Source organism: Serinus canaria, chromosome 5 (genome assembly GCF_022539315.1).
Source record: "Serinus canaria isolate serCan28SL12 chromosome 5, serCan2020, whole genome shotgun sequence".
In the NCBI taxonomy this organism is placed as follows: Eukaryota; Metazoa; Chordata; class Aves; order Passeriformes; family Fringillidae; genus Serinus; species Serinus canaria.
Genome location: NC_066319.1, coordinates 60,212,052 through 60,234,869, shown reverse-complemented (window position 1 = coordinate 60,234,869; position 22,818 = coordinate 60,212,052). Strand labels below are relative to the sequence as shown.

Below are 22,818 nucleotides of genomic sequence, written 5' to 3'. Positions count from 1 at the left end.
CTCCAGCCCCTTCCCAGCTCCCTCAGCCTCTCCTGGTTCTCCAGACCCTTCCCAGCTCTGTTCCCTTCCCTGGACACCCTCCAGCCCCTCAGTGTTTCTTGTCGTGAGGGGCCCATGGCTGGACACAGCAGGGCTTGGCCAGGGAGGACGGAGCAGGGACCCACTGTGCTCCCTTCCAGCCTTTCCCACCCCTTGATTCTGTGAAAGGCTTGCAACAAGCACTCAATATTTCCCTCAATACTTCCCATATAAAGGTAAAGAGTAGGGATGCAACTTCAGCTGAACATAAGCCAAGGTGTGTTCACAACCTGTCAGGTTTTTACATTCCAATTTCATATTTTTATAATGCAAGAAGCTGTTTTTCAGAGCTGTCAAACCATCCTTTTTTTATTATTGTGTATGCCTTTGATACTACTTGCAGTATTTACAACATCCATGGGAAGAGAAGCTGTGGCTGCCCCTGGATCCCTGGCAGTGTCCCAGGCCAGGCTGGACAGGGCTTGGATCAACCTGGGATAGTGGAAAGTGTCCCTGCCAACCCAAATTATTCTATGATTTTCATGTTGGACAAAAACCAAAGGACACAAGTATGCATTGTACATAATTGTATTTTTTATATGCTCATTATAAATAATGTGTCACTTGCTTCATCTCTCAGCTTTACATGACGTTCTAAGGACAATATATTACACCAGAACAAAAACTCAATACAAAAAAATATATATACATTTGTTTTCCTTTATACAGAAGTTGTTTGTAATTAAATGACACCGAACAGAGATTGGATAGGTAAATTATGGAAAACCTGAGTGACAGGGATGGCATTTGCTGGAAGTTAACAAAAGGATTTTACTCTTGATCAATCCAGACTGTTCCTCCCTGCTATACCTAACACAGAACCTGGCTAAAACAAATATGTTAAAATCCTGTTTCTTTCCCCAAGCAGAATCCAAACAACTCCATTTTTCCTCGTATTTAAAGTACTACTTGGAGCATGTGCCACAATGTAAACTTTTAAATCATTCCAAATTGACAAGCAGCACTTCAGCTGCGTGAATTTTGTACACCTCTATTTAACTTGGGGTCTGTCCCCTTCCAAAACCCCCAACCTGAAATGTCTACGTGCCTTTATTTTCACAGTGATTCATAAAGTAAGAGTTGAAAACATTTAAAACACCTTCTGGTAATGAAGTAGTTCATATCTGACGTGGCAGGACCTGTTGTAGGAACAAGGCCCTAAAAAGTTCAGTGATTTTTGACTGCAACAATAACATTAAATACTTTGGTTTTTTGCCTATTCTGCATAGGAGACACATTCATGCACAAAACACCCCTAATGCTTAATAAATTATGTGTTTCTATGCTAATTTTCAGTAGCCTGGACTTTGTAAAACAGCTGCTCCTCTTCTGAGCTGACACAATGAATTCAGGAGCGAGGTGCCACCCGTCTGGAAGCGGCTCTGCCTTTCTCTGGGATCCCTCTTTTTGGGAGGGGATTGTCCTCAATTGTCCTGTGGCAACCCAGCCACTACAGTACAGGAAGGCAAAAGGCACTTCTGAGAATGAATCCACACAAATCTCCCAGTGAAATTGGAGTTTTTTACCAACAGGATGTTTTCCTCCTCCTCTCTCCTGCAGTTCAGTTGGTTTTTTCTGAAGTTTAGTGAAAGAGAAGTACAGCAAGGTAGGATAGGGGAGAAAGGGAAAAAACCCAAACTCCCTTTTCCCTATTTCTGCTTCTCCCTTTTTGGTGCTGTGCTCTAGCAATGTCTGTGTTTGGTTTATAAAAACCAGATTAAAAGAATTAGTGAAGTAGCCCAGCCTTTAAATTGAGCAACTTGAAAGAAATTGCACAATAATTGAAGTGAAATATTCATTCCTTCCTTTTAGACTTTGGTCACAGACACAAGTAAATCAAGGTCAAGGTATGAAGTAGTCTTAAAATGTACTAGATAATATTTTTTTTCCAAATACAGTTCTGAACCTCATTTCTTTTGTTTCCTGGAATTAATTTGGAACTCTGCTGATTTCCAGAGCGTGGGTTTAGGGTGTGCTCAGTTGCCACTTTGCCAACACACAGCTCTGGTACCCACACAGAGATTTATGATCATATAACTCAGATCACTTGGTGATAAAAGTACCAAGAAATCACTACTTCAGATTTTCAAACCCTCAGGTTCCTATCAATTTAAGACATTTCCAGTTTCTGAAAATATTTTTGCAGCCTCTGAAAAATCTGTAAATCCTTGAATTTGGGATGACTTGGAGAAATCTCCACTCCATGCAATTAGAAGAGCACAGCAGTGGAATAATTTGTGAGGATTCCAACATGTTGATATTCCATGATTCTATTTCCATTTCCACTTTGTTGCCTGCACAAAGCAATAGAGGAGGAAAAAGTCACTTCCTGTGTCTTTGGGGTTTGTGGATTCAATCCACAAACCCTCCAAAATTGGTAATTAACCCCAGAGGCACAGGGAACATCCTCTCAGCCACATCAGTAAAACTCATTTTCCATCTGCTCCTCCACAGCTTGCAGGCAGTTTTACCCCAGCTTCTGGAGGAATTTTGGCTCCTGACAGAATGATCAGCTTGCCAGCGGTCTCTGAGACAAAACACCTCTTCCTTCCCCTCCCAACCCCTTGCATTTAAAGAGGTCCTGTTTCAAGTATTCCAGAATGGCCCCAGTTTGATTTACAATGTTTAGTTGTGTCTGACTGGTCTGGGGGAGGCAGGGCAGGTTAACACACACCCCCTTGAGCAGGCAGGCTCTGATCCAGCTGCTTCTCTGGCAAAAATTCCCATTTCTCCACTGATCCAAGAGGAGGCACCACCCTCATCCCAAACCTTGACGCTCCTCTGCAACCTGGGGAAGGAGCACCAAGGAAACACTCACCCAAATCCAATTTGGTGTGTCCTGCTTTCCCTCAGGGGTGTTTATCTCCCTCTGCTGACATCTCTACCCACATTTACAGCTGAAGGAAGCTGATTTAGGCTGATACTCCCTGAGTTCATGATTACCCTGAATGTTTCTTCACAGCTCATGACAGATGCTGCACTAGGATTGACACAAAAGACTTTTCCAGATGATTCCTCAGGTCAGAGCAAATGCTGCATTCTTGGCAAAGCTCCATGCTCATGAGGGTTCCAAACACAGGATCCCTCTGACAAAACCATCCAAGTGCCCCTCTTCATCCTCCTGCCAGCTGTTTAACAAACACACTGCCCTGCTTTACTGAATTTACAAATCACATCACCCAAACTCCCATCTTTGCTCCTGCTGAGTGACTCTTCCTTGGCTTAACTTATTTCCATATACAAAAACTGTAAGGCCTCTACAATTCAGAGTTGTCTGACAGCACAGCTTAAAAAAAAAAAGAAATAATAGTCTTTATTTGCTAGTTGGGAAATTTCTTCAGATGAAATATTGTCACACTTAGCTGGAGGCAGTAGTCTAGTTGTGTATTTTAAATAAATCTGTTTTTTCTGAGCTCTGCAGAGAAACAGCCATGAAGAACAACCCAGAAGCCTAATGACTAATTGCTTTAGAGAAACCAGAATCAGTGTACAGGACACAGCCCATAGCAGCAAAGTCTTGCCTTCAGTAACATTTTTGCTGACAGCTTTGAAGACTGACCCATCAACGTTTCTAAGTTTGGAGCTATTTTAGAAAGCTGAAAATATTCAGTTTTCAGTTCAACAACTGGAGTTTTCTTTAGGCCTTTGCTTCAGTCTAGATGATCCAGTACAGGAAATTCAGAATTTGGATTTGAAATGAAAGCCAAGGCATCAAAATAGGTTAACCAAGAAAAACGTAAGTTTGGGGTTTTTTTACATAGTGATGATTACTTTTAGGCAAAACTTGGCAGAATCCCAGTTTGGGAACCAACAAAATTCCCCTTTGGTAGTGTCCATTTTGGGAATCAGCTCTGTGCTCTCTGGGGAGGCATCTGTAACTAAAACTCATTCAGTAACAAAAGGCAACACAGTGAGAAGCTGAAATATTCCCATTTCAGTAAAGTGCACGGGGCTGTGACACACAACAGCTTTGCTATGACCTGATCTCTGGGCTGAAGGAGGGGGAGGCCAAATTCTTCACTATTCTGTTGAGGTTGGCAATTTTCTCTTCCAGTAAATAATTTTTCCTCTCTGCAGTTTTCTGCCTCTGCTCTGTCACCTCCAGAGCCTTCAGCAGCTGCGCGTTCTCCACGTAGAGATCCTTGACCATGGCATCAGCCTTGGTGTTCTTGGAAAGCTGGGGTGGGAATGGGACAAGGGACTCAGCAAAAGGCAAAATAAAACTCCAAAAGCAGTGGGGAAGTAGGTGAATGTGTTAATTATAGCTCAAATATCAAAATAAAACCCCACTGATCTCATTCAAAACCCGGAGTCTTCAGAGATGCTCAGAAAGTTTTGAGACTGGAAAGGTTTTTTAAGGAGATGGGGTTGGAAACCCTTGGTATTTTTGGAAAGCTGGGGTGGGAATGGGACAAGGGACTCAGCAAAAGGCAAAAAAAACTCCAAAAGAAGTGGGGAAGTAGGTGAATGTCAATTATAATTCAATTATCAAAGTAAAACCCCTCTCCTCTCATTAAAAACCTGGGGTCTTTAGAGATGTTGTGGATGTTTTGAGACTGGAAAGGTTTTTTAAGGAGATGGGGTTGGTGACCCTTGAATGTGTTAATTATAGCTCAAATATCAAAATAAAACCCCACTCCTCTCATTCAAAACCCAAAGTTTGTAGAGATGCTCCTGAAAAGTTTTGAGACTGGAAAGGTTTTTTTAAGGAGATGGGGTTGGTGACCCTTGGTATTCCTGGAAAGCTGGGGTGGGAATGGGACAAGGGACTCAGCAAAAGGCAAAATAAAACTCCAAAAGAAGTGGGGAAGTAGGTGAGTGTGTCAATTATAATTCAAATATCAAAGTAAAACCCCACTGATCTCATTAAAAACCCGGGTCTTCAGAGATGCTCAGAAAGTTTTGAGACTGGAAAGGTTTTTTAAGGAGATGGGGTTGGTGACCCTTGAATGTGTCAATAGCTCAAATATCAAAGTAAAACCCCACTCCTCTCATTAAAAACCCAGAGTCTTCAGAGATGCTCAGAAAAGTCTGAGATTGGAAAGGTTTTTTAGGGAGATGAGGTTGGAAACCCTTGGTATTCCTGGAAAGCTGGGGTGGGAATGGGACAAGGGACTCAGCAAAAGGCAAAATAAAACTCCAAAAGAAGTGGGGAAGTAGGTGAGTGTGTTAATTATAATTCAAATATCAAAGTAAAACCCCTCTCCTCTCATTCAAAACCCAGAGTTTGTAGAGATGCTCCTGAAAAGTTTTGAGACTGGAAAGGTTTTTTTAAGGAGATGGGGTTGGTAACTCTGGGTGTTTTTGGAAAGCTGGGGTGGGAATGGGACAAGGGACTCAGCAAAAGACAAAATAAAACTCCAAAAGAGGTGGGGAAGTAGGTGAATGTGTTAATTATAATTCAAATATCAAAGTAAAACCCCACTTATCTCATTAAAAACCCAAGGTCTTTAGAGATGCTCAGAAAGTTTTGAGACTGGAAAGGTTTTTTTAAGGAGATGGGGTTGGTAACTCTGGGTGTTCTTGGAAAGCTGGGGTGGGAATGGGACAAGGGACTCAGCAAAAGGCAAAATAAAACTCCAAAAGAAGTGGGGAAGTAGGTGAGTGTGTCAATTATAATTCAAATATCAAAGTAAAACCCCACTCCTCGCATTCAAAACCCAGAGTTTGTAGAGATGCTCGGAAATTTTTGAGATGGAGAAAGGTTTTTAAGGAGATGGGGTTGGTAACAGAGGGATTCAAAACCATCTTGTCAGGTGAATTCTCCTTTACACCATTTATCCTCTAAGGATAAATGTAGTGCACAAAATAATCCACAAGCTCAGTGATCCCACAGAGATATTTCCAAAAACCCCAAAAAGGATGAATTTGGGGCAGGAGGCCTCAAAGAAATCAATATTTTCTCCTCAGGAAATTATTTTTTCTTCCTTTTCTAAGCAACTTTTCCAGTTAGCATCCTCAGCTGAAATTTAATTTTTGTTTCTTGATTTAAGAAATTAATGAGTGGTGGATTTAATCCCCAATTTGGAGTTTTTATGAAGTTTTGGGCAAATATGCTATAGTTGAGCTCAGAATAAAATGAAATAAAACCACTTTTAACTTTATTCTGAACAAGAGCTTGGCAGCTTTTGCCCTCTTAGGGGTTGACAGAAGGAATGGGGAAGGTTTGAGGAATTCCAGGAGCACTTACTTGTTCTTTGAGCTGATGGACTTTATCTTGGAGAAGCCTCTTCACAAGCCTTAATTTCTGCTCCACATCCATCATCCGCTCTTCCATCATTGTTAGGAGCTGCTCATGACCCCCCTGGATGGGAAAAATCAGTTCAAAATCAGCTCCCATTCATCTGGTTTGTTTTCCCAGTTTATAGTCAAGAAAATTGGTGGCCATCCACATTTCAGTCTGATTTAGAGGCAATTAAATAATAAACCTTTAATTGAAGGAAAATATTTATGGCATCACTTAAAGGACACTCTCAGCATTGCACTGGTTTTCCAAGCAAGTTATATTTGAAATTACCAAACCAAGGAAAAAATCATATAAAATTCAGAACTTATTCTGTCTTGTCTGTCTGTAACAGAGGTGAATAATTTCCTTTTCTTTTTCTTTGGTGCTGCCAAATTTCTGATGAATGTGGGAAAAAAAAAAAGCCAATTTAATGGTTTTAGAATAAAAAGAAGGTGAAGTTAAAAGGTCATGTTTGACAGTGTAACTCTCCCATGGAGAGAGCCCTTGAAACTGAGGAATATCCAAAAGAAGTAGGATTCCAAATTTTATTTTTTACATCTTTTTAGATTGGTTTTCAGAACCCTCAACTGGTTTTTCTTCTTTTTCTTCAGCAAGGTGACAGTGCAACTAAAAGCATCATAATTCTGTGTCATGTCACACAAACACCTGAGAGAAATCTTCCCAAATAAATAAGAAACATCAGGAATTATAAAAGAACTTGTTTGGATTTAGGAACTGCAGGGAATTTGGGATTTTATTTTAATGCTGGTTTGGTACTCAAATTCCAGGCAGTCATTTGAGGAGATTAAAGTTTGAGAAAGCACCAACCCAAACCAAAACACCTTCAAAGCCAACCCCACCCCACCTGTGGAGGAGGATAAATGAAAATTTGCTTTAGGGAGGGAATTCCTGATCTAAACGCCACAAAATGATCCCCTGGGGGGCTGATAAAAGCTCACTCAACATTTTATTTATTTATCTGTGTATGAGGTCATGTGCTCATCTATTTTTATGAAAATTAATTACATTAGAGTCCCACAGAAAAGAGTTTTACTGTGTGGGTGGAGTGGATATTTTTCTGAATTAATGGGATTGGATTGGAATTCAAACCCCTGGAATTCCTCATTCCACTTCCCAGGGGTTGCAGGAGCCCTGAGTGAGTGATTTTGTGCAAAAGAAGAATTAGAGAGGTCTCAATATCTTTGATCCTTCAATAATCTCACTTAAATAATCTCACTTAAATAACTCACTCACTTAAATAATCTCACTTAAATAATCTCACTTAATAATCTCACTTAAAGATCTCACTTAAATAATCTCACTTACATATCTCACTTAAATATCTCACTTAATATTCTCACTAATATTCTCACTTAATATTCTCACTTAAATATTCTCACTTAAATATTCTCACTTAAATATTCTCACTTAATCTCACTTAAATATTCTCCTTAAATTTCTCACTTAAATATCTCACTAATATCTCACTTAAATATTCTCACTTAAATATATCTCACTTAAATATTCTCACTTAAATATTCTCACTTAAATTTCTCACTTCCCATTATTTTGTGTTAAATGGGAGAAGTCAGCTCAGGCAGCAGCTTTAAGGTCTTGAAAAATAGGAGGGAAAAAGATCTTTACAAGCAAACAGCTGAAATGGTTCGTGGCTGCAAGCAGAAAAATCCCAGGCCTCAAAGAGGAGTTCTGCTGAACTGTTAAAGGATTACAATCCTAATTTAATTAAATTAGGATTAAATCCTACTAAATTAATGCAAATTTATTAAAATCCTACTTTGAGACAAAATAAAAACTACAGAATTTTGTCCACGAAACAATAATTTTCCCTTTTTGACTTGATGGCCACAGCAGTAGAAGATCTCTCATTTTCTTAAATTTTCAGGTACCTCTGCTAAAGAAAAGCTGAATTTCTGTCCTCTAATACATCCCCACCACAAATATTTCCCAGAACTGCTGGTATAACAATGTTCCCTATCAAAGAGAAATATTTTGTCTAAAATTTGTTCATCCTTGAAGTGGAAATTCTTGATTTCTATGAAGACAAGAGACAGAATGCTTAAAAAAAAGATTTTATTTTTCATTTACATCCAAAAAAGGGCATCTTTCCCTGTTAAAAAGTTTATACATCTTTTACAAAAATGCAGTATAAATACCCCAGGTTTTCTGCAAATCTCATAGAAAATTAGTACCATTTGAGAAAAATAGGCTCTTTCCCACACAAAACAACTGCACATTTTAAATAACATAAATAAAACCCGTTTGGAACACATTTTAAAAAGCTTCTGGAAGCTTCTGAGCTTTCACAAAATAGCTTCTAGACAAATAAATAAGAAAATAACACTGTGGAGACTTTTTTTTTTGTTGCATTTTTAGGATGAAAAAGGAAAAAAATGAAAATAAAGGAAAAATAAATGGAAAAACAAAAATAAAGGGAAAAACAAAAATAAAGGGAAAAACAAAAATAAAGGGAAAAACAAAAATAAAGGGAAAAAGAACAAGAAAAAAGGAATAAAAAAAGGAAAAGGGAAAAAACAATGGGAAAAAAACAAAGGGAAAAAAACAAAGTGGAAAAAACAAAGGTGAAAAAACAAAGTAAAAAACAAAGTGAAAAACAAAGTGGGAAAAAATAAAATGTTGAAAAAATGAAGGGTAAAAAAATAAAGTGTAAAAAAATAAGGTTAAAAAAATACAGTTTAAAGAAATAAGTTGACAAAAAATAAACGTGGAAAAAATAAATTGAAAAAACTAAAGGTAAAACAAAAGTGGAAATAACTTTAAAAAAATAAATTGAAAACAATAAATTGTACAAAAATACATTTTAAAAAAATAAAAATTAAAACTTCAAAATGACAAACAAGAAAAAACTTGAAACAACTGTAAAATAAAGAAAAAATGAGTACAAAATAAAAGTCAAAAAATAAAATAACAAATAAATGAAAAAAACTGAAAAAAATAAAAAAACGAATTAAAAAAATGAAAAGAACAATTACAAAAAAGAACAAAAAACATTAAAACAAGTAACATAAAAATCAAAAACTTATAAAAAATGAAACAACTTAACAACAAAATTAAAAACAAATTAAAAAAAAGGTAAACAAATTGTTTTTTGATGTGAAGTTTCGTGAGCTTATGGCAGGTGTGTGTGCCTGCCATGGCAAAGGGCTGGCCCAGGAGCAGCCGAGGTGTCAGAGGTGCCCAATCCTGCGGCAGGAATCGGCGTGCACTGCGCGCTGCTCCGCCAGCACGGCCTGGGGAAAGAAGGGAAGGGGCAACACTTCACCCTGCCATCCAAGAGCTGCTAAAACATCCACAGAAAGCACCACAACTGCAGAGCCAGCAGGACTAAACACACACACACACACAGAGAACATGCAGAGGGTTTGATAGCTGGATTATCAATATTGGCACTGCACAGATGGGAGGGGGGCACTGCCTGCACCTAAGGGCTCTGCCATGGGTTTGGGGAGATCAGGGACAGCGATTGACTCAGCAAAGGTTTCCTCCTCTCTCTCGCCTTCTAAATCTCATTTATAGCATGGAAATCTCATATAACGTATAGAAAACCTCACAGATTGCCAGGAATGTGGGAAAAATGTATCAAATATTATATATATATATATTAAAAATATATAAAATATCTATTAAAAATATATAAAAATATATAAAATCTCACAGATTGTCAAGCATTAGGAAAAATGTATGCAGACATTATATAGAAATATAATATTTTATATATGTATATATACATGTGCATATATATATGTGTGTGTATATATATGTGTGTTATATTATATATCTGTGTATATATGTATCTATGTCATATATGTGTATATCTGTGTCTCATATGTGTGTCATATCTATGTGTATCTCTACTGTGTCTATGTATGTGTCTGTATCTTGTGTTTATGTCTCATCTCTGTATCTCTCTGTTTATCTCTCTGTCTCCTATTTCTCTATCTCTTCTCTATCTCTCTTCTCTATCTCTCTCTCTATCTCTCTATGTTTATCTTTCTATAAAACCTACCTCCACGATTGCCAAGCTATTGGGACAACCGTATCAAGACATTATACCTAAATATATATATTAAAAATATATAATGAAATACCTCACAGACTGCCAAGAATTTTGGAAAAAATATATTCAAACATTATATATAATATATATATTATAAATATGTAAATATATAAATAAAAAATAGAAATAATTATATATTTAAGTATATATACATATCTAATTATCTATATATTTAAAATTCTCTAACTATCTCCTCATCTCTATCTTGTATATCTATTCTTATCTTATACTATATATATGTATATCTAACAAACTATAAACCTCACAGATTGCCTAGAATTTGGGAAAACTGTATCCAACCATTATCTGCAAATATTAAAAAATATATCAAACCTCACAGATTGTCAAGCTTTTGGGAAAATGGTATCAAGACATTATATATATATTTTATTATTTTTTTAATATATATATATATTTATGAAATACCTCACAGACTGCCAAGAATTTTGGAAAATATATTCAAACATTATATATAAAAATAAATATATATATATATATTTATATATGTATATATAAAAAATATAAAACCTCACAGATTGCCAAGCTTATGGGAAAAATGTATGCAGACATTATATAGAAATATAATATTTATATATAAAAATATATGTAAGATACCTCACAGACTGCCAAGAATTTTGGAAAATATATCCAAACATTATATAAAAAAATATTAAATTTATATATATATAAATATAAACCTCACTGATTGCCAAGTATTTGGGAAAAATGTATTCAGACATTATATAGAAATATTTATATATATATATAAAATATATATAATACCTCATAGACTGCAAAGAATTTGGAGAAAATATTATATATAAATTAAAAAAAAAAATATATATATAAATATATATACAATACTTCATAGACTGCCAGTCATTTGGAAAAAATGTAGCCAAACTTTATATATAAATATAATGTATTGATATTTAAATATATGGATATTATAATATATAGATGTTTAAAATATATCCAGAAAAATCTCACAGATTGCCAGGCATTTGGAAAAAATGTATCCAAATGTTATATATAAATATTTTAAAAATTATATATATTTTAAAAAATATATAAAACGTCACAGAGTGCCAAGCATTTGGGAAAAATGCAGCCAAATATTATATAGAGATATAAAAAAATATATATAAAAAACTTCACGGATTGCCAAGCATTTAGGAAAGTCATGTTGAGATATTATATATAAATTATATGTATATATATAAATTAAAAATTATAAACATAAATATGTATGTATGTATGTATAAAATACATATAAAAAACCTCAGAGATTGCCTGGCATTTGGGAAAATGTATCCAGATATTATACATAAATATAGTAAATTATTTTACATCTATATTGTATATAGATATAATATTATTATATATATATAATTGGGTTTTTGTATATTATTTTATATATGAACATATAATATAAATTTATATATATATAAAATTCTCACAGATTTCCAAGAATTTGGGAAAAATGTAGCCAAATTTGCCCTCCTTTGGAAACTTTGCATTTCCCTGTCAAACCTTGTTGTTTCCTCTCAGGGATATGAAATTTGAAATAAAGAGCTGTACAAAGGGAGAACTCAAGCATTAATCAGTGCTAGGCAAGCTTTGGGAAACACTGGCTGATGAACAGGGTAATTAATTGGGTAATTAATTGGCTCCCAGGGTTGGTTATTGGGAAAGGGATCTGGGGTAGTCACAGCAGAAGCAATCACTGGGAATTCAGAGGAATGCACACAGGTTAACCCAGTGCAGGCAGCTCAGGAGTTCCAATTCCATTGAATTTAAACTCAAACATGACAGTGGGTGAAAACCACTCAGGGCTGACTGTGAAAGGAGAGAAAAACCACAGAGAACCAAAAAGCAATGAAAACTATCAAAAAGCAAAGCAGGATTAAACACAAAATAACTCCATTAAAAAACAAAAAAAACACAAGGGATAACTTTGGATCCCTCTTTAGACAGGATGTAAAAAGCTGCAAAATGCAAAGCAGCAGAATGAAATGATTAATTTGAGATGTGGAGATAACCTGAGCTTGTACTCCCAGGTGAGAGGGTGATGGAGAGGGGTTAGCATGGGACTAGAGGGGACAGGAAAAGGGACACGAGCTCAGCTAAATGAAAAACCCTAAAAATCAGCATGGCAAAGAAAAATCAACAGAGACTCGGGCAGGAGGTGCTCACCAAGTGGAGACAAATCTTTGTTTATAAGGGCAGGTTTTTCCCAGTGATTTAGGGAGTTCTCTAGTAAAAAGGGGGTTCTAAAGCAGAATATCCACTCATTTTAAGGAACAAAATCACAAGGATCAAGTGCATTAGTGCACTGACAGCACATTTTTAAAGCCTCTCTAAGTATTTTTAATCTCCCAAAGCTTTTCCAGGAAATTCATCTCTAGAAGTGCAAGTTCCAGGATGTGACTCGTGTGCAGACTGCTCCAAAATCCAAAATCCAAATTCCAAACTCATCCCAGCACACTCCATCTGCCACTGCTGCACTGGGGCTGGCATTGATTCTTCAATTCCACTGCACTTTTTGCTCCCCATGGGATGGGAACTTCTGAAAAGGAACCTTACAATCCATTTATTTCTACTGAACTGCAATGATTTGCTTTTATTTTTGAATGAAGCATTTTGATTTTCTACCTTTCTTAAAAAGAAAAATTTACTCCAAGTTTTGGATACTTTAAAAACTGGTTACTGCCTATGCTCTCTCCATAATCCCTTTTTTTTCTGGAATACCTTTTACCACATTCAGAGATTTTTGAGCTTCAAAGTCTTGGTGTTTTTATCATTTCAATTCAATCATTTATTATTATTATTATATCTATTATTATTATTATTATTATTATTTTAAAGTATAATGGCAATCTAAATTTTAAATATAAGAGGAGTGGTTTTATTCCTGCTACCAGATGAATAAATAGGTAAATAAATGAGATAAAGTACTATTAGCTAAGTGCAAGTCTGAATATATACCTCATCTAAAATAGATAAAATACTAAACATAAATTTAGGTTACTATGTGGAAATCTAAATAAATATCTAAACTAGATAAATAATAAACATGAATTGGGTTACTATGTGTAAGTCTAAATAAATATCTCATCTAAATAGATAAATAAAAAATTAATTTAGGTTACTATGTGTAATCTAAATAATATTCATCTAAAATAGATAAATACTAAATATAAATAAAGTATTAATTTACATGAAATTATATTATTTAATATAATTCAGGTTACTTAGAACTTTATCTTTTCTTATAAGGTAAAGGTGTAATATTATTTTAAAGACATTATTTGGTCTGAACCAAAGCTTCAGACATTTAGAGATCCAATTACTTTTGGAAGAAAAGGATCATTTGGCAATTTTTATATGGCAGATACAAACCTTTTTATTGCCTAGAATTCAGCTTTGCAAGGTAAAAAATTGCCCCTAAAAGTGAGTGGATGAATAAATCCCCCTTGGAATTGGTTTTCCCTTTAGAAATGTTGAGGTTTCTGTCCAACAGTTCCAGTGTCTTGTTTCATGGCCAGATCAGGAAGAAGAAAGATCAGGAAAAACTTTAGGAAAAGGATGAATTTGTGTTTGCTCTGCTAAAAGTGACACATTCCCTGGGACAGCAGCAGCCCAAATTAGGATTTTCTGGGATGGGTGGGTGTGCAAGAGCTGGTGTGGTGTGTTTGGAAAAGAACAGCTCTAGGCAGGGGCAGGAGGGGAAGAAAGAACAAAAAAAGCCCCTGCAGACACTGAGTGCACATGGAGCAGGAGGAGGAGAGGCAGTGAAATGTGGGTGGGAGTGGTTTGATCTCAAAAAAAATTAGGAGGACTTCAGAAAGAGCTGTGGCTCAAGCTGAGCACACTGACCAGCAGGTTTACACATCCTTGCTGCCATGGAATGGCATTTTTGAACTGGCATAAACAGAGAATGGATCTCACCAGAATTAAAAACCAAAAAAAACCCAAGGCAACTAAACCAAAACCTTGAAAAATTTCCACTTTCAGGTCAGAGGGCCTTACCTGCTGCATGTTTGTCCCCGAGGGTCTGCTCTGGAGCTCTTCCTGGAGGTGCTGACTCCTCCTCTCTGCCTGCAGCAGCTGCTGCTGGAGCTGCAGGAATTGTTCCCTGGGCACCGTGGCACAGCCTTGCTGCTGGGAGCTCTGGCTATGCATCCCCCTGGACTGGAGCATCTGCAAAACCCCAAAATCCCAACATCAGCAGCTGCTCCCTCTGCCAGGGCTGCTCCAGAGCATCTGTAAAACCCCAAAATCCCAAAATCAGCACCTGCTCCCTCTGCCAGGGCTGCTCCAGGAGCATCTGCAAAACCCCCAAAATCGCCCAAAATCCCAATCAGCACCTGCTCCCTCTGCCAGGGCTGCCCAGGAGCATCTGCAAAACCCCAAAATCCCAACAGCAGCACCTGCTCCGTGTGCCAGGGCTGCCCAGGAGCCTCTGTAAAATCCCAAAATCCCAAAATCAGCACCTGCTCCCTCTGCCAGGGCTGCTCCAGAGCATCTGTAAAACCCCAAAATCCCAAAATCAGCACCTGCTCCCTCTGCCAGAGCTGCCCAGGGAGCATCTGCAGAACCCCAAAATCCCAACATCAGCACCTGCCCCCTCTGCCAGGGCTGCCCCAGAGCATCTGTAAAACCCCAAAATCCCAAAATCAGCACCTGCTCCCTCTGCCAGGGCTGCCCCAGGAGCATCTGCAAAACCCCAAAATCCCAACATCAGCACCTGCCCCCTCTGCCAGGGCTGCTCCCAGAGCATCTGCAAAACCCCAAATCCCAAAATCAGCACCTGCTCCCTCTGCCAGGGCTGCCAGGAGCATCTGTAAAATCCCAAAATCCCAAAATCAGCACCTGCTCCCTCTGCCAGGGCTGCCCCAGGAGCAGGCTGCTCTCCGATTTTTTTATGTGCAGGAGGAACAAGGCTGGACTTGGTGACAGAGGTGACAAAAGATGGAATTTCACACAAGGAAGATGGGCTTTGAGTCATCATTTCAGGCCTGAATTATAAAATCACTGAATTTTGGATGAATTCCTATCAAATTTTAGTTGGTGAGCTTTAAATAGCAATCATTTCCCATTTCAAGGAGGAGGCTGAAGTTGTGTTGAGTATTAGTTGTGCTGATTGTTTCTAATCTTTAGGAAGGAGAGGGAACTTTTATCTCTGCTATTACCTTCAAAATTCAGTATATAACACTCTAGAGATATTTCCCAATGCTCACTCCTAACTGATTATAAAAATCAGAATTTTGGATGAATTCCTATGAAATTTAGTGGGTTAGTTGTAAGTAGCAATAATTTCCCATTTCAAGGAGAAGGCTGAAGTTGTGCTGATTATTATTATTCTAATTATTAATAATAATAATTAGAATAATATTCTAATTATATTAATATTCTAATATTCTATAATATTCTAATATTCTATTATTCTAATTATTAATAATAATAATTAGTCTAATTATTTCTAGTCTTTAGGGAACATTTATCTCTGATGTTACCTTCAAAATTCCATATATAACACCCTAGAGACATTTCCCAATGCTCACTCCTAACTGTGGAGATACCAAAAGCTGAGCCAGTCAGGTGAAATAATTTAGAATTTTTCCAGACTAAAGCAAAACTCAGGTAAATAACTCCCAGCTGGAGGAGTTAATTATACTAAAAAGGACCAGAACTGGACAGTAAAAATCCCTGATGGTTCAGACAAACTCATTTGCAGCTGGAATTTGTGTAGCATCAATAATTTCTTCCCATAAAGGTCCTGCTGCCTTAAAACAATCACTCTGTTCCCTGGGGAAAAGGTGTGTAAGATTATCTGGTGATTTTAATTCCCTTTCACAACTGATTTTCATTTTCCCTTTCACAACTGATTTTAATTCCTTTTCACAATTGACAAAATTATCAATTTGGGTAATATTTCATTCATTGACTTCATCTCTACCTGTAAATATTTTTCACAATGGTGCAGCTCCTCTGGTCCTGTTACCATTCCAGGTAAACAGAAAATAGGTTTCTAAATGCTTCAAAATGGAATTATTTGTACTTTTTAAGGCTAATTAGGGGTTCTCTTTGTTTGTAGAGGAGCTGTTCTTTTCCTGACAATGTAAACAGTGAAAATAAAGAGCTTTTGGTGGGATTTCTTTCAGGGCTCCTGTCATGTTGTGAAGCACACAAGTAACTAATGAGGAAACAGTCAATTAGTGTTAACAGCATCTTAAAGATAATTACTAATGAAACAGCAATGAAAACAATTTAGCCCTGCTGCATTCATCTGTGGGGGAAAATGGACCAACCATGAGCTTGCTAAACTACCAGGATGATGCCAAGGGGGATCAGAAATGAATTAATTGGAGGAACCACTGGACAGTCTGGTGGAGAAGCATGCAGGCACCAGGGGGAAAGATGCAAACACCCTCAAGCCTCACAGGCAGTGGGGCACAGCAGGAAGCCACTTTTCATTCTCCCACTTTTTGGATTCTTTTGGAAGCAATGGGGTGATTTCTCTGCATTTTCATGGCAAGCTCTCAGGAGCACACAGCTCCTCAGGGTCCCACTGCACATCACACACCACAAAGAACATGGGCAGCTGTCCAGAATTGACACTGAAATGAATAGTGGCTTCTGCACTCAAGAGATGCATGGAATAAAATAGAAAAAAATAAAATATTCATTAAAAAAAAAATGAAGGATTGTTTTCTCCATGCTATGGGGGTACATGAAAAGTGATTGCTCTACCTTCACACACTATTTCAGAGAGAGAACTGCCCCCTTCTCTGCTAGCTCCAACCACTGAGTTCTAGCCAGGTGAGCCATGGACAAAAGGAGAAGAGGCACAAAAGAGAGAGTTAGAAGTCACAAATCACTGAGGGAATGTTGCACACACCTGCTGGGAAAAGGTTACCAGGAGGAACAAAATCCTGCACGGGTGAAATTCACATTTCAGGAGAAAAACACAATCCCAGGCTGGCTGCTTATGGGTTTGAGTGTTTGGCATTTTCCCAAAGCTTAATTAAGACTATATAAATAAATTCACAGGGAATATAAACAGTCTTTTCATTAACTTGGCAAAATCTCATCTTTCCTAATTAGGTTTTTCCAGTTTTATTACTAATTACACAGGATTCTCAGCCTAATGGCTCCCATTTGATGAAAAACATGAAGCCATCTATAAAGTGTTACAGAAGCCTCATCTAAAAGATGCCTTGACTTATGGAACAAGTCAAAAATTGTAAGGTTTTAATTTTTTTTTTTCAATATTATGTTTTAAACTCAAATCCAGGACATCAAATTTAGGCAAGACTACTGAGAGAGAGCTTGGAGGTCTGGGCTGATTTAATGGGATGCACTAAACACAGTTAAGTTGCCCATCCCTATAACCAAGGACTCCTAAATTTTGAACTTTTACAGCAGCTTTTGGAAGATTCTCCACTAAAGTTTTCACCTGTGCCTTCAAATCACCAGTAAGCTGTGTAAATTGCTATTTTTTCACTATTTGGATAATATTAAGCTTAAATCCAGCAAATTATTCACAGGGGAAATAAGAACATGTTTCTACATGAAGAGCAGCATCACACAAACATTAGATTGGAAATTTGAGGGGACATGTTTTAGGAAGGAAGAGGGAAGTGTCAGCCTTGCCTCAAGTGCAGAAACAAATTTCTTTGCTGTTTGTTTTTCCATCTGAAGCCATTTGTGAGTTATGATTAACACAAGCTTCAGAGAGCAGGATGTTTGCCCATGAAAGAGGAGGTTAAACATCAGCAGAGGTTAATTCCTCTGGTTTCAATCAGTTCTCTCTGTTGCTACACATCCATAAGTTGTTTTAAAATAAAATCAATTCAAAAGTACCTCCATTAACTGATCATCCAGCTTGACTTGCTTTTTTCTCAGCCCTTCATTTTCTGAGCTGCTTTCCAGTTCACGTTCGAGAGAATTCATCTGACTGATCTATCAGAGACAAAAAGTGCCCTCAGAAAAGCAGCAATTTCTCCTTTGATCTGTTTTTTCCCCCCTCATGAACCACTGAGTACCAAGAAAACAAGTGTAAAAACCAGAAAAGTGCTTTGCTGCAGGAGCTGTGTCACAGGAGATGCACAGAGCCCTGTCAGCTCCTGCAGACACAGACTGGTGACAGGCAAAGAGCACCAAATTCCCAGCAGAAGAAGGGAATTTTCTGCTGAGATATTAGGGAGTTATCTCAGCTGAGAGCCTGGTGTGATTCTGTACCTTTCAATCCCAAATGAGACCCTCTGTCAAGGACTGGTTTAATTTTTACAGCTGATAGGTGTAAATTCATGCATTGTCCACAGATTTGGGGGTTTTGTTGGCAGAAGGTTTCTTCTAGGGGAGAATGGAGACTCAGGAGAGGGTCTGATCACTGCCTGTGCATGTCCAACACTTCAAACACAGCTTCTGTTTCCAGAGATATTTCAAAATCCCTTCAGCTTCTGAGAGATGGAAACTACTGCAGTGATCTGTGTGTGTGCCACCCAAAACAGTGCAAACACAAACCCCACAAACACCCAGAACTCACCTTCCTGTTTGCAGATGACAGCTCCTTCTGAAGCTGCTCACACTCTCTCTTCAAGCTCAGCTTCTCCTGCTCCATGGCTTTGACAATCCCTGCCTGGCTCTGATGCTTTTGGTGCTTTAGGGAGAGGATTGTGGATTCCAGCTGGCGGATCTGAGGAGAACAGAGAGGAACAAATGGGAAAAAAATCAGAGATGAACAAATGGGAAAGGATGGCCCAGGTAATTCCACTTCATCTAAAATACCAGCTGGTTTTGGGCTCACAGAATCTCAGGGTGGTTTGGGTTGGAAAGGACCTTAAATCCCAACCCATCCCACCCCTGCCATGGCAGGGACACCTCCCACTGTTCCAGGCTGCTCCAAGTCCTGTCCAAGCTGGCCTTGGGCACTGCCAGGGATGGAGGAGCAGCCACAGCTTCTCTGGGCAGCTCTGGGATATTTTTGACATCTTGGCCTTTTTTCCCCTTTATCCTCCCCATAATCCACTTAATACTGTGAGCCAAGAAATTGCACCAGAAGAATGTTAGGAATATTAAGAATCTTTTTGTTAACTTGGAGTTGGACAGAAACCTTGGACAAGAATTACCAGGATTTTCTTTAAAAGAAATGAAATGTCCTGAGAGTGTTGTGGGGTCTCAGATATTCAAAACCTGCTTGGATTCTGATCTGTGCAAAGGGGCCTGAGTGACCTCCAGAGAATCACCAGGACTGGACAAGGACTACCAGGATTGGCTTTTAAAGAAGAAAAATATCCTGAGAGTGTTGTGGGGTCTCATTCTCTGGAGAAATTGCACAGGAAAACCATCGGGAATATTAAGAATCTTTTTGTTAACTTGATGTTGGACTGAAATCTTGGACAAGAATTACCAGGATTGTCTTTTAAAGAAAAGAAATGTCCTGAGAGTGTTGTGGGGTCTCATTCTCTGTAGAACTTGCACAGGAAAAACATCAGGAATATTAAGAATCTTTTTGTTAACTTGGAGTTGGACTGAAACCTTAGACAAGAATTACCAGGATTTTCTTTAAAAGAAATGAAATGTCCTGAGAGTGTTGTGGGGTCTCAGATATTCAAAACCTGCTTGGATTCTGATCTGTGCAAAGGGGCCTGAGTGACCTCCAGAGAATCACCAGGACTGGACAAGGACTACCAGGATTGGCTTTTAAAGAAGAGAAATATCCTGAGAGCGTTGTGGGGTCTCATTCTTTGCAGATATTCAAAACCTGCTTGGATTGTGATCTGTGCAAAGTGGTCTGAGTGACCTCCAGAGCTCCCAGCCCAGCCCTGCTGTGAGCTGCCAGCTTGCCCAGGTTACCTTTTCCCTGGAGTGAGCCAGGTCTGCTTTTGTGCTCTGCACTTCCCTCTGCAGCCTCTGGTTGTCCTGCCTGAGCAGCCTCTGCTCCTGCTCCTGCTGCAGCTCATCCCAGGGGAGGGGCCCCTGCTGCTCCTGCAGCCCTGAGGGAGGCACAGCCACTTCCAGAACCAGGTTCTTAAGACAGACAGAATTGCAGGGTTAGGCCTTCAACAAAGAAGCAGACATTTGCTCTGTTCAGGTGGGGTTTAGGTGGATGTTCAGTCAGTGCAGGCTCCAAAGCTGCAGCATTCCCATCTCCCTCCCAGCCCACTCACTGTTTTCCCTTAAGAATTCCAATGTGCCAGTCCCAAGTGCTTCCCTCTGCTGAGATCAGGGGTAATAGCTGGGTGCACAAGGAGTGCACGGAGTTCAGCAGCACAAAAAAAGCAATTTATGCTCTCTTTAGAGCCAAACAGAACTCAGTATTCTATACCAGGCACTGAGTATTTTATATTCTATACCATGCACTCAGTATTCTATACCAGGCACTAACAGCTGTAACTGAGCTCCTGTTGTACAATTATGAAACTGCCTCTTTTCCACGTGGACATTAAATATTCCTTAATTACAAGGCAAACAAGCCAAATTAGTACCTGAATTCATAACAGCAATCCCAGGACTGCTGTCTGCAACCTCCTTCAGATACAAACCCTCATTAGCTGAGAGGCTGGTGTGATTCTGTACCTTTCAAACCCAAGCTGCACTGAAAATCAGACCCTCTGCCAAGGACTGGTTTAATTTTTATGGTTGATAAGTGTAAATTAATGCACTGTCCACAGATTTGGGGGTTTTGTTGGCAAAAAGTTTCTTTCAGGGAAGAATGGAGACTCAGGAGAGGGACTGACCATTGCCTGTGCACGTCCAACACTTAAAACACAATTTTAATAACCAGCTAAAATCCTGCACATTATATCCAATATCCAACAATCCCAGCCAGCTCCTGAGGTGCCTGCAGCCTTTACCTTCTCACTGGTGCCCTGCAGCTGTTTGTGCAGTGCCAGCACCTCCTGTTTCAGGCTTTCCTTCTCCTGCTGGGCCAGCTGCAGGTCAGATTCCAGCTGTGCCATTTGGAGGTTGGTGCTCTGCAGAGTTTCACTGAGGCTCTGAACCTGCAAAGGGCAGGAGCACAGCTTGGCTTTTGCTGGATCAACATTCCCTGTGTGGATCAGCTATTTAGGAGCTCTGGTGGAAGGAGTGAAGTTAAAATTTCCTCCTTGGAAAAGGTTCAATTGAGTTGATTGCAGGGAGGTGGAACTAAAAGGGGTCAGGCTCTGCTCCAGGGACCAAGGGACAGGATGAGGAGACAGCTTCAAGGTGTGTCAGAGGAGGCTCAGATTGGATATTGGCTAGATTGGATATTTCCTCATGGAAGGGATTTTTGAGCACTGGCACAGTGCCCAGGGCAGTGGTGCCATCCCCATCCCTGCAGGGATTTAAAGCTGGGTGGATGTGGCACTTGGGGACAAGGGGCAGTGGTGGCCTGGGCAGTTCTGGGGGAATGACTGGACTCATTCTTATAAAGATTTTCTATCCTTAAAACTCTGTCATTCCAAATGATTTTCCAACTTTCTGTTCCAAGCTCCCAGCCACCCACTTTGAACAGAGCCACAAAGCTGCATTCACCAGAAACACCTTCCAGCCCTGAGCATTTACTGAGACACCCTGGAAAGAAGCTTTCCCTTGAATTGTTTATTCTTCCTGCTCCAGGAAGGCTCAGCCTGGCAGGGAACCACTTGATCCCATCCCTGCCTGGGGAAGGATGGGCCTGCACCAGGACAGAGGAGCAACAGCAGAGTCTCTGCAGCATTTCAGGAATCACCAGGCAGAGGGAATTGGCAGAGTAACCTGGCTGCAGAGAGAAAAATCCCTCCTTGTGTTTAACAAGTTCCCTTTTGTCCTTTAAGAGCATCCCTCAAGCAGCCATCCTCAGCTGCATGGCATCAGGAGGGGCCTTCCATGACAAAAAGCACTGCAGGAGATGATCCAAGAGCTTTGCTCAGGTTAGACCATAAATCAGGGTTCCATACCTTGTCCTGGGAGAGGCTGAGCTCTGCTTTCAGTGCCTGACTCTGCTGCTCCCAGGATTTCTGCTCCTGCTTCAAGCTGCCAACTGCACTCTCCAGGCAGCTGACCTGAGCTGCCTGCAATGAGATCAATCCTCACTCAGGAATTTGGTTTTGACTCCATTTCACCACCTCAAGGGTCACCCTAGAGGGAGTTAAAGCTAAGGAAGGAAGGGAAAGGCAGGAAAGCAAAAAGCCCCTCGAGCTCCCTGAATTTCCACACAATGGGATGATTATTGACAGTGTGCAGAGAGCTCTGCTCCAGTTCAGAGTGACAGGAGGTTAGAGATGCAATGACAGTCCAAGAACACTGCCTGCCTTGTCCTGCTGCAGAATTTATATCCAGGCCTCTCTTCCTTGCAATGTTTGGAATTTTCTACATAATCAAATTACAGTAAAGCTGTGCTCCAGAATTGAAGCTTTCCTCTCTAAGACCAGCTAGGAAAAAAAAA

General features: G+C 39.2%; 1 protein-coding gene across 4 annotated transcripts in view; it reads right to left on the bottom strand.

Annotated features, from left to right (window-relative positions):
- Window positions 1-576: 576 nt before the first annotated feature.
- The window catches only part of NIN (ninein), a 66,502-nt gene continuing 44,260 nt past the window's right edge, over window positions 577-22,818 (bottom strand). For 3 of the 4 annotated variants that reach the window (XM_030240339.2, XM_050975444.1, XM_030240338.2), the window contains 8 exons: window positions 22,331-22,444; window positions 21,266-21,412; window positions 20,265-20,438; window positions 18,955-19,104; window positions 18,270-18,368; window positions 14,433-14,603; window positions 6,269-6,382; window positions 577-4,255 (listed from right to left, as the gene is read on the bottom strand). In XM_030240339.2, coding sequence (XP_030096199.1) covers window positions 4,052-4,255; window positions 6,269-6,382; window positions 14,433-14,603; window positions 18,270-18,368; window positions 18,955-19,104; window positions 20,265-20,438; window positions 21,266-21,412; window positions 22,331-22,444 — 1,173 coding nt within the window. In that variant the 3' untranslated portion in view covers window positions 577-4,051. Of the gene's footprint in view, window positions 4,256-6,268; window positions 6,383-14,432; window positions 14,604-18,269; window positions 18,369-18,954; window positions 19,105-20,264; window positions 20,469-21,265; window positions 21,413-22,330; window positions 22,445-22,818 lie in introns of those variants that run through there. The other variant, XM_050975443.1, reaches the window with a different exon arrangement.